Source organism: Neophocaena asiaeorientalis, unplaced genomic scaffold (genome assembly GCF_003031525.2).
Source record: "Neophocaena asiaeorientalis asiaeorientalis breed wild unplaced genomic scaffold, Neophocaena_asiaeorientalis_V1.1 scaffold14, whole genome shotgun sequence".
Lineage (NCBI taxonomy): Eukaryota > Metazoa > Chordata > Mammalia > Artiodactyla > Phocoenidae > Neophocaena > Neophocaena asiaeorientalis.
Window position 1 is genome coordinate 7,378,428 of NW_020175192.1, and position 18,269 is coordinate 7,396,696.

Consider the following 18,269-nt stretch of genomic DNA (forward strand, 5'->3'; position numbering starts at 1 on the left):
CGTGAGGTCTGTAGCCTTGTCAAACCATCCCCGCTAGGAAAACCTTTGGGAAATCATAAATATTTTGTCTCTGTTATACTTTTCTCCACTATAACAAATAACTATTGATTAAAATAAAAATTTTAAATAGTATATTCTCTTGCAAATATTCACTATTGCTCTCTCTAGTGATTTATTATATATATGCATAAATACATATATGTAAAAATGTATGTGTGTGTGTATATACACACGAGAAACCACACCTGAGAAACATCCATTTAAAACGGCTCTATTTCAGGACAGCTCCCCCCACGCTCCTGCACTGAAGTTCATCCAACAGTGGTACAGAGATAATCATCTATTTCTCCATCTCAAGAGATGGCAGCTAACTTATTCACAGGAAATGCTACAGGGGAACAAAAATCCCAGGCAAATAGAAGATGGCATCTCATAAATAAGACTAGCGTCGTACCTGATAACTTGTGTAACTAATGGGCACGGAAAAGTCCAACCCTTTAAATTACTGTGCGATTATAACTATCAGCCTTTGTTATGGAGGAGAGTCCTACAGAAGATAAAAATATGACTCTGGAACTGAAATGCTAATAAGCTTTCTACACTGCGGATGGTTGAGTTGTAGAGAGACGAATGTTGGCAACGGATGAATAATTGCTCTGCATGTACTAAACATAACAGAGCAGCACAGAACTTCATCATCTGTCAGCTTTATTTGTTTAAATGAGAAAAATGCTGACAGCAGTTATTGCTATAATCCCCTTACTTATCAGATAGGAAACACTAGTTACTCTTAGCAGGTCTAATCCTGTTGGGAGAATAAAAGGGAATTTTCAAACTAATTGAAGGTGTATGTTTCACTCTTCAAAGAAGAGAAATATGGAAGAAAGGAGGGAAGAAATGGAGAGAGAAAAAGGATGAAAATTATTTATTTCTGGTCAACTTCTAATAGAAGGGCTCTAGTTCTAGTCCTAACTTATTCTGTAGAAAAGAAAAGAGTTCTGGAGTAGAACTGAATATTCAGCACCATGCCAGCTGCAGACAGCGCCTACTAACAGCTGTCCCCCTGCCTTTGATCTACTGCCCATTATCACACTTCAACAAGGCTCATCAGAGGCATCCCGCCGTGGTTACTGCTGCCCACCAGCTCTCAGATGCACCACCGATCACAACTGGATGTCCAATCTTTGGAAGTTCTCTGTAGTAGGATACTCGGCTTGCTAAAGTAAATAACTAGATTCAAGAAAAAAGAAGAGAATCCCTCTTCCTCCGGTCATACTCCCAAACCACACCAAAGCAGTAAGAGGCTAGCAGACTAGGCTTTGGTGAATTGTTTTCTCATGCTAGTCGCTGTGCCTGTCTCCCTGGACCATTTTAGCCCAGTGTTATACCCACTCCATGCCTGGTTTTTTTTGCACTGTGATGTTTCAAGATTGGGGATTAACCCAGAGAATGATTCTATGTAATTAGCTTCCACAAAGCCTCAAAGAACTATTCTAATACAACTTCATGAGTAGCATGGGGCCTTGCTCAATTTGGGGAGAGAGAAAAAAAATCAAACAGCCCATGAAAAGCAACCATCTCCGGGCTTCCCTGGTGGCGCAGTGGTTGAGAGTCCGCCTGCTGATGCAGGGGACACGGGTTCGTGCCCCGGTCCGGGAAGATCCCACATGCCGCGGAGCGGCTGGGCCCGTGAGCCATGGCCGCTGAGCCTGCGCGTCCGGAGCCTGTGCTCCATAACGGGAGAGGCCACAACAGTGAGAGGCCCGCGTACCGCAAAAAAAAGAAAAAAAAAAAAAAAAGCAACCATGTCCTATTCAAGAGTCTTCTCTAATAGACCGTCATCTCCTTAGGTATCTCAGTACCACTGATGCCTGGGTTTGGCTCTGAGATAGGCCCACCTTACTCCACTGTTTCCTAAGAAGATGGAAAACAGTCCACTCAGCTGGAAGAAGTGAGTCCACCACTTACATAAGGAGATGTTTTTCATTTGTCTCTTGCTAGCCCAGGTTTAGAGCCTAGAAAATAGGCTTGAACAATAAGTTCCCCCATATTTTGAATAACATATTATCATTACTGATTAATTATTATACCATTCGTATGGCACTTTACTTTTATTAATGTCATCACATACATTATCTTATTTCATCTTAAAACCGTGCTATTATTATTATTATTTTGCTGTAGGTTCCATATCAATAGGAAATCGATCAAAGATGTCATACAGTTTACAACATATATTATTTTCAAAAAGTTGTATTGAGTGCCTCATATGTGCTTGCCATTTTGCCAGGTGTTGAAGATACTGTGACAAAGTAAATGATCAAGATTCCTGTCCTCAAGGATCTTGCAGGCTAGATGAGGAGACACTTCAACCTGTCCCAATGTGACGCGACAGTTGCTATGACAGAAGCACAGACTGCTACAAGATCACACAAGAGGGGCTTCTAACCTCTCCACAGCATCACCAAAAGCTTCTGGGAATGGTTGCCATCCTACCTTTGACTTGAAGGCTCTGTCCTCACCCAATATTTAGCTCAGTGTCTAGGGCAAGGCTCTGGTGAAGACACATGAATCTGATCCATATTTGGAGTTTTAAAACTTTGAGATACAAGAAAACTTTTCAGGGAACTGTGCCTCCATTTCTTGCGGGAAGCTTAGATGTCTCCAAGCCAACATGCTACTGAAAGTAGCAAATTAAGTGTAGATAATTAAAAGGCAGAACCATATTTCATTTTACTGGCAGATGCTTAATTAGGGCTAAATGTCTTTTGCCACTTCATCCTAGCAACAAGATTAAAATGTATTTTGATAAAAAAAAATAGTCCTCCTTTGAACGTGCACAATGCCTGATGAATGCTCTTTAGTTTCCCCTGGATAATAAGCACCCCACATATTCCTCAGAAGTTCAGTCTTAAGTACAGAAACTAAGAATACACCCAAGCTCTCCAGTTTCGTCCTCACTGGAGATTAAAATTAATCAGCACAGAGATGTCTGGCAGAGAAAAGCAAATTAACTCGGTAGTGTTGTCTGACAACAGAGAGAAGGGCAACTCAAAAGGCAGAAGTGGAGAGGGGAGGGTCAGTTAGAGGACAGCATCCCCTGAATGACTCACTCAGACCTCATACAACTTGCGGGAACCACACTCATGATTTCCAACCCTGCTGCCCCAATCAATGGCTTTCCATTCCTGCAGTCACTAAAACTACTTCCTGTTAGTAGATCATCCCGAGATCAGGGCATACATCCTACCAATTCTATCTCCCATGGCGATACCAGGGGCTCTGAGAATAACAAAGACGAAATGTAAACTGAGGGAGTGAACCACAGGCAAATAAAATGTCATTCTATGAAAGACAATGATTTACCTGTTAATAGTACTAGCCCCTTTATCTTTCTGGAACTGTAATTACGTACATAATTTTCTATTTGTTTTTGGAAGCATAATCACCAGCCACTTACCCCATGTAAAAAAAAAATTGCAGTTTTCTATTTATCATTTTGAAGGCTAACCTTGATAGTGTACTTGCTATACACCAGACCCTGAGCAAGGTATGTCATATATATTAGGTTCTACGACCCCTGCTATAGTTCCATGGGGTAGATATACTTGTAACTGCCATTTTATACATGGGAAAACCGAGGTGAAAGGATGCTAAGGAACTATCTACCTTAAAAAGTCTGTAAATGGAGAGCCAGATCTCAAAAACGGAGGTATCGGGCTTCCCAATGGTTGGGAGTCCGCCTGCCGATGCAGGGGACACGGGTTCGTGCCCCTGTCTGGGAAGATCCCACATGCCGCAGAGCGGCTGGGCCCGTGAGCCATGGCCGCTGAGCCTGCACATCCAGACAAAAAAAAAAAAAAAAGAAAAGAAATGGAGGTATCATCTTGCACTAATATCCATGCTCTTAATCACCAGACCATCTTTTTTTTAATATCCTTATAATTCCCACTTCAAATTAGAAAAAAAAAAAAAAAACATTTAAAATGTTGTATGAACAGAGAAGACTATAAAAAAGTCCAAAGACACTCTAAGAGTTTAGGGTTTAGAACAAACCTCTGGCCAATATTAGGAAGTTATTAAACTGCATAAATGGTTAGCTGCCTTCTATCTCTGCTATGAATGAAATGATAGTAAACGGACTCTTTTTGTAGGAAAGGCTTACATTAGACACAAGGTCTTCACGCTCTGTCACAAGTTTTCGGAAGGAATTCATAATATTTTCCTGAAAACCCTTTTAGAATATGTCAGCCCTCTCTGAGCAGCAGAGTGATGAACAGGATGAAATCTGGGGTGGGGTCGGAGAATGTTTCTATAGTTGTGGGTTTTAAACCCACCAACTGTCAATGGAACACTTCAGAGATGGATTACTGCTGTGTTCTGTGGTCTCAAATATATGCTTCCCAAATGCACCTCGGTGATTTGTGAATATTTGGAGGTAACTTCAAATTAATGGTTTTCTGGAGGATACTATATTCACATCCCCATCACCAGCAGAGCAAAGTTCTTAGATACAAACTTTAAAGATTTAACACATTTTTTATTCTACTCTTTTCCCTTTTCTCAACACAATCCATTAACCTTTTCTTCCCAGAGAGTGACTCCAGTTGTTTAAGGAAATCCCTGAAATGATATTCTTTAAGAAGAAAAATTAGTCTACTGGAGTTGAGACTTTTCCCATAACACACTGAAATACACATTATTTCACTCATTAGACTTTGGTATCTCCAAGGTAGAATAAAAACCATGGAGGCTTGTTCGGGGAACTCCATTTTTACTGAACAGTAAAGAAGTGGTTTAGCTTATTGATAACTCAAGCTTCCCACAGGCTACATTATCCTGATTGTCGAGGATGGGTTTTGCTGGTTGCTGCTGTTTTTCTCTGTGTGTGTGTGTACGTGTATGTGTGTGTGTGTGTGTGTGTGCGCGCGTTTGTGCATTACTGAACAATCCACCCCTTTCCTTTCTCAGGGGCATGATTCCTGAATTGGGATTGCCTCTCAACTCCAGATGCTAACAGAGGGAAAATACAAGGAAGAAGACTTCCCATATTTCCAAATGAAATGAGGCAGAACAAATGGAAGAGGATCGCTCGGCTTGTGCAGAGAACTAAAAGTGTACATTACGAAGAGGTATAGCCATGTCCGTGCAAACACAGTAACTCACGTCAAATAAATTGTGCTTTCTGCAGGAAAGAACTCTAGCTCTGGGTTTTCCAAGCTAAATTGCATGAAAACATACAATCCTTTTTCTTCTTGTTTGAACTGTTAGATGATGGGGCCAAATCGCCAGAAAGACCAAAGGCAGTGTGCAGCCTTTAACAACTGAAAGGATTTATTGCTCCAATTTGGAAATACAAAAGATTCTGTGTCGACTCCCAGCACTCCCAGGTCCTATGCATTTCCCATTAGTTCTGTGAAGAAAGAAAACCTCTAAGTAAAAAGAATCAGAGTTCTCTAGGATTTTAGAAATAGAGACCAAGTTGGCCAAAGATATTGAAGCAGTTACTTTCAACTTCTTAAAAGAGCATGGAGCATTCTCTACCTCTGGTCAAACGTGGTCCCATTATCCTTGGTCTCTCGGTATCATTCACTCCCACTGGACTGGCTGTAATTATTTTTCAGACCCCATCAAAAGCCATTAAGGCTGTAAAGGTAGTCAATCCCTATGCTCCAGCTCCACGCTGAAGAACCCAGGGGAAGTAATGCATCTATTTTTCAATACCTGAGGCCATTTCGTTTCCAACCTTAATTACACTTATGCATTAGTTTTGGGTCTAATATCTCCACTCATCTTGCTCCAGTTTCCACTTTTCCACTATTACTACAGAGCTTAGGAAACATAATTGCGGTGTGTGGTAGACAGTGATTTTCATTAACCACACAGAAGGAAAACAGTTTTAGGGAGAGACATTTCCTATTGATTCAGTCAAAATGACTTGGAAGAAATGGTTGTGCTTATTAAATTCTTTTCCAAAAGGTAGCTGTTAAAATTCTTTCTCAACAGGTTATTTTTTAAATCGGTGTATAATCTCTTCAGATTTTGTCGTTCATGATTTTTTTTGTTCTTCCCAGGTCCTTTGAAAGTTGAGACTTTTATTGGTCTTATTTTATTTTTTTAAATGAAGCCAAGAGGGGAGTCTTTTACATGGAGGCAGAGAATGTAATCAACGCTGCTATCTGCAAGACAAGGAGTTGCCCAGCAATGCTAAGGGAATTAAAAGGGAGAAGCAATAACAAAACAGAATGTTGTGAAATGACAAGAGGGTAGAGTGTTAAATTGGCCTGTAATACTTATCAAGAGGTCTTTAAATGAGAACTGATATAGGATTTTCTAGCAGTGGTATAAAAAAATAGTTGATCATTTTTCAATGTTCTTCCTATCTTTTATTCGGAGCAGTTTATCCTAAGGGGTTCTGCTATTTTAAGTTCATTACTGGGCAAAATCTAGGGCAGCAATGTCTGAGGATAAAACACACAGCTCCATGGAGCCACTAGTATTTGAGTCCCTCTCTGGTTGGACTAACTGAATATGAGACATAAACCTTTCATATTCTACCATTGTTCTGCAGGGTTTTGCTCCTATGGGAAACGCTGTTCCCTTTGCTGCTCTCTTCCAAAACGCCAAGTGTCTTCTTGGAAGACTTCATGCCAAGGTAAGTGAGATAGCTATTGTCTGTGACTTAACTCTCCAACACCAGGTCCATTCACCTAGGTCTCTCCAAAATCCCAATCTTGGGAGCACAGAAGCAGAAACTTTCCTGGCACCAAGATTCAATTTGTCCTCTTCTTTTGCTTTGATTTTGCCAAATCCCTCTTTAAAGAAGGAAACTATACCTGGAATCCTGGAAATGTCTCCATATCTTTGGTTGTTATAAACTTTAACAGGGCCAGAAACACAACATAGAATAAGGGATTGGCCCTTAGAGAGATGGCTGAAACGGTCAGGAATAAAGAAACTCCAATGGAACAGTATTGGATTATATACTTGGGGAATTAAACACTGAACAGATTCATGATAGGAAATACTGAGCCAGGTGCTGAAACCCACCCTTATGTCAGTAAGGGAATGTGTCGATATTTTGACTGGGAAGGAGACCACAGGAATAAGTATATAAAGGTGGCTTACAGTGTCAAGGAAATGTATCTAAAGTGAAGATCAGGAGAACTGGGTTCTAGAAAGAACTATACCATGAATACTTGTATCTCCTGGAACCTTTTATTTCATGAATAAAATACGGCTGTTAGGTTTACCACTGAGATCCCTTCCCATTCTCACACTTAGATTCCTAAATTCTAAGCATGCTTTTGGTCTGAAGAACAGCATCTCTAAAACAAGCACTTTTGTTTTTTTCCTCACACTAGTTCCAAAGTGGAATGGATAGGGAATTGTGATAAGATTTTAGGTGCTTCTCTACCTTTTGATGCATTCATACTACAAACACAAATCAGCTCAGAACTGCATAAGGCTTAGCACTGCTGATATATGTGTTTAGTTCTTTGCCTCCTTCTTCATTGATTCCTAAGTAGAGCCAGGGTAATTCCTGAAGATCTTTATGAAATGATTTTTTCCTTTTGCTTTGGAACACAGCATACCCTTACTTCTTTGCTGGCTGCTGACGTTTCTCCTTCCTGACCCTTAGGGAAGTGTGCCTCTAGTTCCATTTTCTTGTCATATTACCCATGCCCCCTTGACAACTCCTCCACGTCCATGGCTTCATTCTTTATTGATGATTACCTAATCTACTTTTCTATCTCTGAACTCTACCAAGTTCCAGATCTACATCTCTTCATTATACCCCATAAGTATTTCAAGTGCAGTTTGTCCAAACAATGATCTTAGACTTTTCTCCTTGCTAATGTGATTACTACCCTTCTGCTTCCGTTAAAAGATTAGTTTTTATTTCTCCATTCATTCATTTATTCATTCAGCTATTAAGTCTGATTTGTTGAAGTGTTTCTCACATCAGATATCTAGTTATTTCTGTGGCCATTGCTCCAGAAGCAGACCTTACTTTCTCAACTGAATTATCCCAGCCTCCTAACTTCCCCATTCCTACTTCTCCTTACCATTCCAAAGGCCTCTGCTAGATTCACCTTCTGAAGCATAGCTTCAAAGCCACTTCATTCCCATGTGTCGATATAATCAACCCCCACCATTAGCAAAATATCCATAAAATTAATTAAAAGACTCCTTGCTCTGGTATTTGAGGTCTTTTATGCCACTGATTGAGCTGTTTTCCAGCTATCAGCTGCTGTCTCCTACATCTATTTCGTATTTCAAGCAAACCAAGCTGTGTGGAACATACACTCAGCTTTCTTTCATTTGCTAATGTTGACCTTTCAGTTGCTAATGTTGCCCGTTGAGACTCCTCACTCCCCCATAGGGTTTAGCATCAATTATGCCTAACTGAATTACATATTCATCAATGTCCCTTTCAAATACTATAGCTTCCATACCTTTCCAGAGAGCCCTAGTTAGACATGGTTTTTTAAAAAATCCTCCCTAGTACCATCTACCTCTCTTCAGACATTTATCACAACTTCATTTGTACTGCACTTACAGGTGTATTGGTCTTATACCTATTAGTTGCTATGAAGGTCTAGAGATCAGTGTTTGCCTCCTACCCTTCTTGGAATACTCTGAAAGGCCTAGCCTAGTGTATTAAACAGCACTGGTATACAGTTAATAAATTAAGCCATCTTGAAACTTCTTAATTATACTCAGGCTTTTTGATTTATTCAGAATCTGCCATCTAGTGAATAAGTTCAGAACTAATAAAATCAATAATCTAGAGTGACACCAGACTGGACTTAGGATGAGGCTAAATTTTCAGTTAGTCTGAGTAGACAAAGTTCAAAAGCATATACTCTTTCTGTTATATGTTAAAATATAAAAGTTATAAATTTTTAAAGTTGAGTCAAATGATCTTACTTTCAGATCCAGCACAAGCCCATAGTTTACTTAATTTCTTTGAGCCTCAGTTTCCTTATCTATAAGAAGGCAGTGACAGCATTATTTACCCCAGAGAGCTTTTGAAAAGACAGTAAGATGATGTCTATCAAATGCCTAGATAAGGCCTGGTATATAGTAAGTGCTCAACAAACATCAGCTAGTATGGTCACTATTCTCATCATAACTCCTCATCAGCCAAATTAGCCAAGCCAATAACAATAGTCCTGAAATTCTTTTACACTGGAGATCCTATCCAAATTTGGTCTTCTAATTTGGGCTCTATCACTACACAGTAATCAAAAGAACTTAAAGACGACACAGAAACCACCAGCTGTGGAGAATGAAGCACACAAAAATAATATCCAGGACGAAAGATTAGAGAAACTGAATTTATGCTGCTTAAAAAGGTGTTTGGTGGGGCTTCCCTGGTGGCGCAGTGGTTGAGAGTCCGCCTGCTGATGCACGGGACACGGGTTCGTGCCCCGGTCCGGGAGGATCCCACATGCTGCGGAGCGGCTGGGCCCGTGAGCCGTGGCCACTGAGTCTGCGCGTCTGGAGCCTGTGCTCCGCGACGGGAGAGGCCACAACAGCGAGAGGCCCACGTACCACAAAAAAAAAAAAAAAAGGTGTTTGGTGAAGGATTTACGTCTTGAAAAAGTATTTAGAATTCAGAAAAATGAAAACAGTGAATGCCTGGTTTTATTTCCAGTGAGAATATTAACTCCTACAAAATTAGGTCTTAAAGTTATATAGAGCAGGAAAATAAAAAACTCTACCATACTGAAGTACACTAGGCAAGGGAGCTGTGGAGCCATGTAAAGATATGACTGTACATGATACCAAAGATGATGTTACTATGACCTCATTCAAATGAGGTAATGGTGGTGGCTTAAGCAGTCATATAACAATGTGAGAATCTGAGAAGCTACCACAGGTGGTTCTGATTGCTTCCCGTTCTTACCTGAACTCTCGTCCAGACTCTCCTCAGAGACATGCTCATCTTGATGGACCCACTCGCCATTGCATTTGAAGAATATCTGCATGGCTGGCCTTGCTTTGCACCTCAGTGCAATGGGGTTGCTCTTGATGATATAAGCATCGCCTGGCTCCTCTATGAAATGAGGCAGTGTCCCAGGAGCTGATGGGATGGATTCAGGGAGGACTTCGCCATTGTCAGTTCCTGTGAAATTGAAGAAGATATTAGAACACCGTCTACACTGGCAGCACATACGTCAGGCCAAAAAGAACAACCTGCTTTAATAATCTGTGCTGGAAAACTTTGTATCCTAACACAGCATGCTTGTAAGGCCTGTGCAGATGAATTATGTTCTAGAGATTGAATTAGCATGATATGGTACCTTTAGACAGACACACATTCAGTATTACCGGACGAGTGAAAACAATGAACAGGAGACGCTCTCAAACTACAGTTTTGAATCTGCCTTTGCTGAAAGACCTGAGATAAACATCTGTGGGGTGACAGGCTGAATCTTAAGATTCAGTCTGGCGAAGTGTTCAACGAGGGGCCCAAGCTGCCTCAAAACTTTGAAATAATGGAGGGAATAGATTTGGTTTTCCCATAAATGAGTGTAAATAATGGTGACGTTGGTGGAGGATGGTCGATCATAAGACATGTCCAAAAGATTCCAAACTGTCCACTTTCTTTACCTATGAAACTTTGGAGATTGTCTGGTATTCTACCTTGGATAGCGTTTCTTCCCCAAATTTACTAAACCTTCTAAAAGGAATACACATTTCTTCTGCTTGTCTTTGACCATCATTCTTTACGCCCAGCACTCCTGACCCCAAAAGCTACCTCACTTTTAAGGTTAAGAACTAAAACTAATCACTACAAGCTATAAGTTTTTAGTTTAATATCTATAGTTACATCTGTTCAAAGGGAAGAAACAGATGTGAGTCTCCCCAAGTACAGGGAACTGATGAGTGGAGAGAAACAATATGAAAAGGAAAAAGCATAAGCCAAGACTTGCCTTCATCGTCTCTTCACTCCATTTAGCAAGGACTTAAGTCCCAGGAAACTAGCACAAAGTCAAGGGAAGAAAGATGTAACTGCTGAGCAATGTGGAGCATAACCAAGAGAAACCCTATCTTGTGCCTTCCCGTGGCCATTCCACAGAAAGAACAAAGCCAGCAAAGATTTCGATAACCAGATCAGCTATGCCCCAGAGAGGATTACTCCCATTCAAAGCAAATCAGTCTTTAGGGCTAAGCTGCAGAAAGGGACCAAATGAAACCACTGGAACAACAATCTAGTTCAACAGGAGAGAGCCTGGAGACCAGGTGCATTCTGTGTCCTAACCTGGCTTTCTGGGTGCCATCAATGCAATTCTGAACAAACAGAGCCACTCAAGTCAATAACCTAAATAAGTAAGCACTGTCAAGGATAAACATAATTCACAATATTAGGGGGAATGTCCTGTTGTAAGAACCTGTAGAGAGAATTAGTAAATGTAAAAGAAGGGATCTAGGACACAGGAGGAATGACTGCCTATAATTATATGTTTGCGTAAGGAAGAAAATAAAAGACACTGAGTTATGAAAAAGACTGTTTGCCAATGGGAATACAGAAGCACTATGTCATGCCACTGAAATGAATTAAACACAATAGTTTGATTCTCCAAACTTTTTTTTTCCATTAAATGTATCAACTTAAGGGGGGGGAAAGGCCTCACATATTAAAGAGTTTGATATTTATAAGCTATCAAGTGCATTTGTAATAGAAAAGTTAACTCATGTTAATAGAAAAGCTAATGAACAGAAGGACCAAAAAAGCATCATAACACAAATATTCCAAATAATAAGAGAGCAAACAGTTTAAGTTATAAAAGTTAGATAAACTCCCTCAGAAAATAAAATGTGTACATATCACATGGAATAAGAAGGGTTTCAGGATAGAATCTGAGGGTGTTTTTTAATGTTTTAAATTATATTTACAATGGACTTCATAAAATGTATCATATATTAATTCATTCTGTTACTGACTGCTCACAGCAATTTCCATCTTCAATAAATACCAAGTCCCCTCAGGCTTCTGTAAATCCATGCATTAGAGGAAATGACAAAGGTATTAGAAGACTTTATGTGGGCATCAAACAGCTCACACTCCCATCAGGGGCTTGAGTTCTGTCCAAAGTAATTCACTGTTGCAGAAAAGGGTCACCTGATAAAGAATATATGCAGACTCCCATGGTGGTAGCCTGAGTGAACAGGGGTGTAATTGCTAAATGCTGTATGAGGTGTTTTTGCTTAATTAGTAACAATGCCTAAATGTCAGAAGTAACTACTGACATGGGGTGTGGGTCACAAAAAACCAATTTGTAAGTAAACAGTGAGACCACATTTAACCGGTTTAAGTAAAATGACATACAAAGGTATTGGATGATAAGATAAATCGAGTTTTAACCATCTGAGTCACAAAACAGAGATCTGAAAGCAATTAGGTTACCTTCCTGCTGTTTTAGTAAAACCCCATTAGATAAAATAACAAGTTCAGTCTTCATCTAAAACAGAGAGCAGGAGAGTGGAACGGGAAAGTTGGCTGTAAGTGTCCCGGCGACCTCGAGGCCCTCCATTAAGAATCAGTCAATCTAACAAAACAGAAAGACTCACAGATACAGGAAACAAAGTTATGGTTACCAAAGGGAATACGGGGTGAGGGGAGATAAATCAGGAGTTTGGGATTAACATATATACACTACTGTATATAAAACAGGTAAGCAACACGGACCTACAGTATAGCACAGAGAACTATACTCAATGACTTGTAATAGCCTATCATGGAAAGGAATCTAGGTACATAGCAAAACAAAACAAAAAAAATATATATATGTATAATTGAATCACTTTGCTACACATTTGAAACTAACACACCATTGTAAATTAACCATACTTCAATTTAAAAAAAAATGAAAAGCAATTTACAAAAGAATCAATCAATGTTCAGAGAAAGAAAAAAAGAGGCAGAATGTAACATTCTACCTTAACTATTACTGAGGCCACGTTAATATCATGTATGTATAGGAAACGGGTCAGGGTCCAGGAAAGCAAAAAATAACAAAAAAAATCAATTTATGAGGGTAAGAATAGAAAGGTGAGACACTGTGGGTATACATTTCTATACGTATTACCATTTGTTTGCATCCTAAGAAATGAAATACAGTAAGTGAAAATAGAAAAGTTACATATTTTCCTTTTGTTGTTGTTGTTTGCTTTGTATGTATAGTGAAGTGTTAGGAGTGCTGTTTGCCTTATACAGATCCCTCTCCCCGCTTCCCCTCCCCAGGATCCTCACCAGGCTCAGACCTGAATTGCTGGTATAGCAGTGCCCTGCCCTTCACATGCCTCCCTTGCAACAAAAAGGCTGCTACCCCAGGAAAGTAGCCCCTTCTTAACCCATCAGGCTGGGAAGTTGCCAACAGAAGTTCCAAGCTGGGGCGTAGAAGTTGCTGACAACCAGATTCATTGGTTCGAGATGAAGGAGGAGAAGGACGTGCTCTCACTGCCTCTGGCGAGAGCACCGGAATCACAACTAACTGCTGAACAATCACTGACAGGAAGACACTGGAACTCATCAAAAAAGATACCCCACATCCAAAGACAAAGGAGAAGCCGCAATGAGAAAATGAATGAAAAGAAATGAAGACAGCATAAGAGACCTCTGGGACAACATTAAATGCAACAACATTTGCATTAGAAGGGTCCCAGAAGGAGAAGAGAAAGGACCCGAGAAAATATTTGAAGAGATTAGAGTCGAAAACTTCCCCAACATGGGAAAGGAAATAGCCACCCAAGTCCAGGAAACACAGAAAGTCCCATACAGGATAAACCCAAGGACAAACACGCCAAAACACACAGTAGTCAAATTGGCAAGAACTAAAGACAAAGAAAAATTATTGAAAGCAACAAGGGAAAAATGCCAAATAATATACGAGACAACTCCCATAAGGTTAACAGCTGATTTCTCAGCAGAAACTCTATGAGCCAGAAGAGAGTGGCATGATATACTTAAAGTGATGAAAGTGAAGAACGTACGAACAAGATTACTCTACCCAGCAAGGACCTCATTCAGATTTGAGAAATCAAAAGCTTTCCAGACAAGTAAAAGCTAAGAAAATTCAGCACCACCAAACCAGCTCTACAACAAATGCTAAAGGAACTTCTCTAAGTGGGAAACACAAGAGAAGAAAAGGACCTACAAAAACAAACCCAAGTCAGTTAAGAATATGGTAATAGGAACATACGTATCGATAATTACCTTAAACGTGAATAGATTAAATGTTCCAACCAAAAGACACAGGCTCGCTGAATGGATACAAAAACAAGACCCATATATATGCTGTCTACAAGAGACCCACTTCAGGCCTAGAGACACATACAGACTGAAAGTGAGGGGACGGAAAAAGATATTCCACGCTAATGGAAATCAAAAGAAACCTGGAGTAGCAATACACATATCAGATAAAATAGACTTTAAAATAAAGAATGTTATAAGAGACAAGGAAGGACACTACATAATGATCAAGGGACCAATCCAAGAATAAGATATAACAATTATAAATATATATGCACCCAACATAGGAGCACATCAATCATAAGGCAACTGCTAACAGCTGTAAGAGGAAATCGACAGTAACACAGTAATAGTGGGGGACTTTAACACCTCACTACACCAATGGGCAGATCATCCAAACAGAAACTTAGTAGGAAACAAGCTTTAAATGACACAATAGACCAGATAGATTTAATTCATATTTATAGGACATTCCATCCAAAAACAGCAGATTACACTTTCTTCTCTAGTGTACACAGAACATTCTCCAGGATAGATCACTTCTTGGGTCACAAATCAAGTCTCAGTAAATTTGAGAAAACTGAAATCATATCAAGCATCTTTTCTGGCCACAACACTATGAGATTAGAAATCAATTACAGGGAGAAAAATATAAAAAGCACCAAAAAATGGAGGCTAAACATTACGTTAGTAAATAACCAAGAGACCACTGAAGAAATCAAAAGGGAAATCAAAAATACCTAGAGACAAATGACAATGAAAACACAACGATCCAAAACCTATGGGACGCAGCAAAAGCAGTTCTAAGAGGGAGGTTTATAGCAATACAAGCCTACCTCAAGAAACAAGAAAAATCTCAAACAATCTAACCTTACACTTAAAGGAACAAGAGAAAGAAGAACAAACAAAACCCAAAGTGTGCAGAAGGAAAGAAATCATAAAGATTAGAGCAGAAATAAATGAAATAGAAACAAAGAAAATAATAGCAAAGAGCAATAAGCTAAAAGCTGGTTCTCTGAGAAGATAAACAGAATTGATAGACCATTAGCCAGACTCATCAAGAAAAAGAGGGAGAGGACTCAAATCAATAGAATTAGAAATGAAAAAGAGAAGTTACAACAGACACCACAGAACTACAAAGCATCCTAAGAGACCACTACAAGCAACTCTCTGCCAATAAAATGGACAACCTGGAAGAAATGGACAAATTCTTAGAAAGGTATAACCTTCCAAGACTGAACCAGGAAAAAATAGAAAATATGAACAGACCAATCACAAGTCATGAAATTGAAACTGTGATTAAAAATCTTCCAACAACCAAAAATCCGGACAAGATGGCTTCACAGGTAAAGTCTATCAAAATTTTCGAGAAGAGCTACCATACATCCTTCTAAAACTCTTCCAAAAAACTGCAGAAAAAGGATCACTCCCAAACTCATTCTATGAGGCCACCATCACCCTGATACCAAAAGCAGACAAACATACTACAAAAAAAGAAAATTACAGACCAAGATCACTGATGAATATACACGCAAAAATCCTCAACAAAATACTAGCAAACAGAATCCAACCACACATCAAAAGGATTATACACCATGATCAAGTGGGATTTATCCCAGAGATGCAAGGATTCTTCGATATATGCAAATCAGTGATACACCATATTAACAAATTGAAGAATAAAAACCATATGATCATCTAAAATAGAATCAGAAAAAGCTTTTGACAAAATTTGACACCCGTTTATGATTAAAAACTCTCCAGAAAGTGGGCACAGAGGGAACCTACCTCAACATAATAAAGGCCATATATGACAAACAGACAGCAAACATCATTCTCAATGGTGAAAAACTGAAAGCATTTCCTCTAAGATCTGGAACAAGACAAGGATGTCCACTCTCACCACTATTATTCAACATAGCTTTGTAAGTTCTAGCCATGGCAATCAGAGAAAAAAAGAAATAAAAGGAATACAAATTGGAAAAGAAGAAGTAAAACTGTCAGTGTTTGCAGATGACATGACTATACATAGAGAATCCTAAAGATGCCACCAGAAAACTACTAGAGCTAATCAATGAATTTGGTAAAATTGCAGGATACAAAATGAATGCACAGAAATCTCTTGCATTCCTATACACCAATGATGAAAACTCTGAAAGAGAAATTAAGGAAACACTCCCATTTACCATTGCAACAAAAAGAATAAAACTCCTAGGAATAAATCTACCTAGGGAGACAAAAGACCTGTATGCAGAAAACCGTAAGACACTGATGAAAGAAATTAAAAATGATACAAATAGATGGAGAGATATACCATGTTCTTGGACTGAAAATGGCTATACTACCCAAAGAAATCTACAGATTCAGTGCAATCCCTATCAAACTACCAATGGCATTTTTCACAGAACTAGAACAAAAAATTTCACAATTTGTACGGAAACGCCAAAGACCCCGAATAGCCAAAGCAATCTTGAGAACGAAAAACAGAGCTGGAGAAATCAGGCTCCCTGACTTCAGACTATACTAAAAATCTACAGTGATCAAGACAATATGGTACTGGCACAAAAACAGAAATATAGATCAATGGAACAGGATAGAAAGCCCAGAGATAAACCCATGCACCTATGGTCAACTAATCTATGACAAAGGAGGCAAGGATATACAATGAAGAAAAGACAGTCTCTTCAATGAGTGGTGCTGGGAAAACTGGACAGCTACATGTAAAAGAATGAAATTAGAACACTCCCTAACACCATACACAAAAATCAACGCCAAATGGATTCGAGACCTACACGTAAGACCGGACACTATAAAACTCTTAGAGGAAAACATAGGAAGAACACTCACAGCACCCTTTACAATAGCCACATCATGGAAGCAACCTAAATGCCCACTGACAGATGAATGGATAAAGAAGATGTGGTACATATATACAATGGAATATTACTCAGCCATAAAAAGGAACGAAATTGGGTCATTTGTAGAGACGTGGATCTATCTAGAGACTGTCATACAGAGTGAAGTAAGTCAGAACGAGAAAAACAAATACCGTATATTAATGCATATATGTGGAACCTGGAAAAATGGTACAGATGAACCGGTCTGCAGGGCAGAAATAGAGACCCAGATGTAGAGAACAAACGTATGGATACCAAGGGGGGAAAGTGGCTGGGGGCGGGGATGGTGGGATCAATTGGGAGATTGGGATTGACATGTATACACTAACATGTATAAAATGGATAACTAATAAGAACCTAGCGTATAAAAAAAACTTTTTTTTTAAATTTGATGACAACCGTAATCGAAAAGAATATGAAAAATATATATATGTGTAACAATCACTTTTCTGTACAGCAGAAATTAACATGGCATTATAAATCAACTATACTTCAATAAAAATTTTTTTTTAAAGTTGCTGACAAATCCCATCCTTTGGAGGGGATTGGGGTGTGGGGTAGTGGTGATGACTTACTTTAATAAATGGTTTTATGGAAGACTGCATGGGTATTTTGGGCTTCAAGGTAAATTTACTTGTAATCTCAATACATTGGCCAGTGCTCTATAATTCAGATTATAGTTTTAAACCTGCTGTGAGAAATGCTGATGACTGACCTGCCAACTGCCTTCTCCCACCTGGTAGAGGCACGAAAAGTCACGGCCTGAGTTTACTTTCCGCAGGTGGGAATGGCCACTGGCACCCCTCGATGGCAAATGTGTGATAAACAGAACTTTCTGAGATAGCTTTTATTTTCCTGACAAAAGGAATAAATGTGGTGGGTGTCGACGTATTTTTTTGTTCCTGTCTTAACTGGGGAAGATCACAAGGAAAAGTTGAAGAAGGACACAGAGATACCAGCTCTGACAAGAAAGAGGCTGAACTCCAGATAGTTTGTTATTTTTAAATCAGGTTTTCTGTTTTTGCAGAAAATACTCCTCACTGATACACCCAGATCTACCTTTTTTTTTTTTTTTTTTTTTTTTTCGTTTTGGGGCCCCTTCCCTG

General features: G+C 39.3%; 1 protein-coding gene across 1 annotated transcript in view; it reads right to left on the bottom strand.

The window, feature by feature from the left end:
* UNC5D (unc-5 netrin receptor D) overlaps positions 1–18,269 on the bottom strand; it is a 584,073-nt gene that overhangs the window by 251,479 nt on the left and 314,325 nt on the right. The window contains exon 2 of the mRNA XM_024765069.1: positions 9,917–10,135. Coding sequence (XP_024620837.1) covers positions 9,917–10,135 — 219 coding nt within the window. The remainder of the gene's footprint in view (positions 1–9,916; positions 10,136–18,269) is intronic.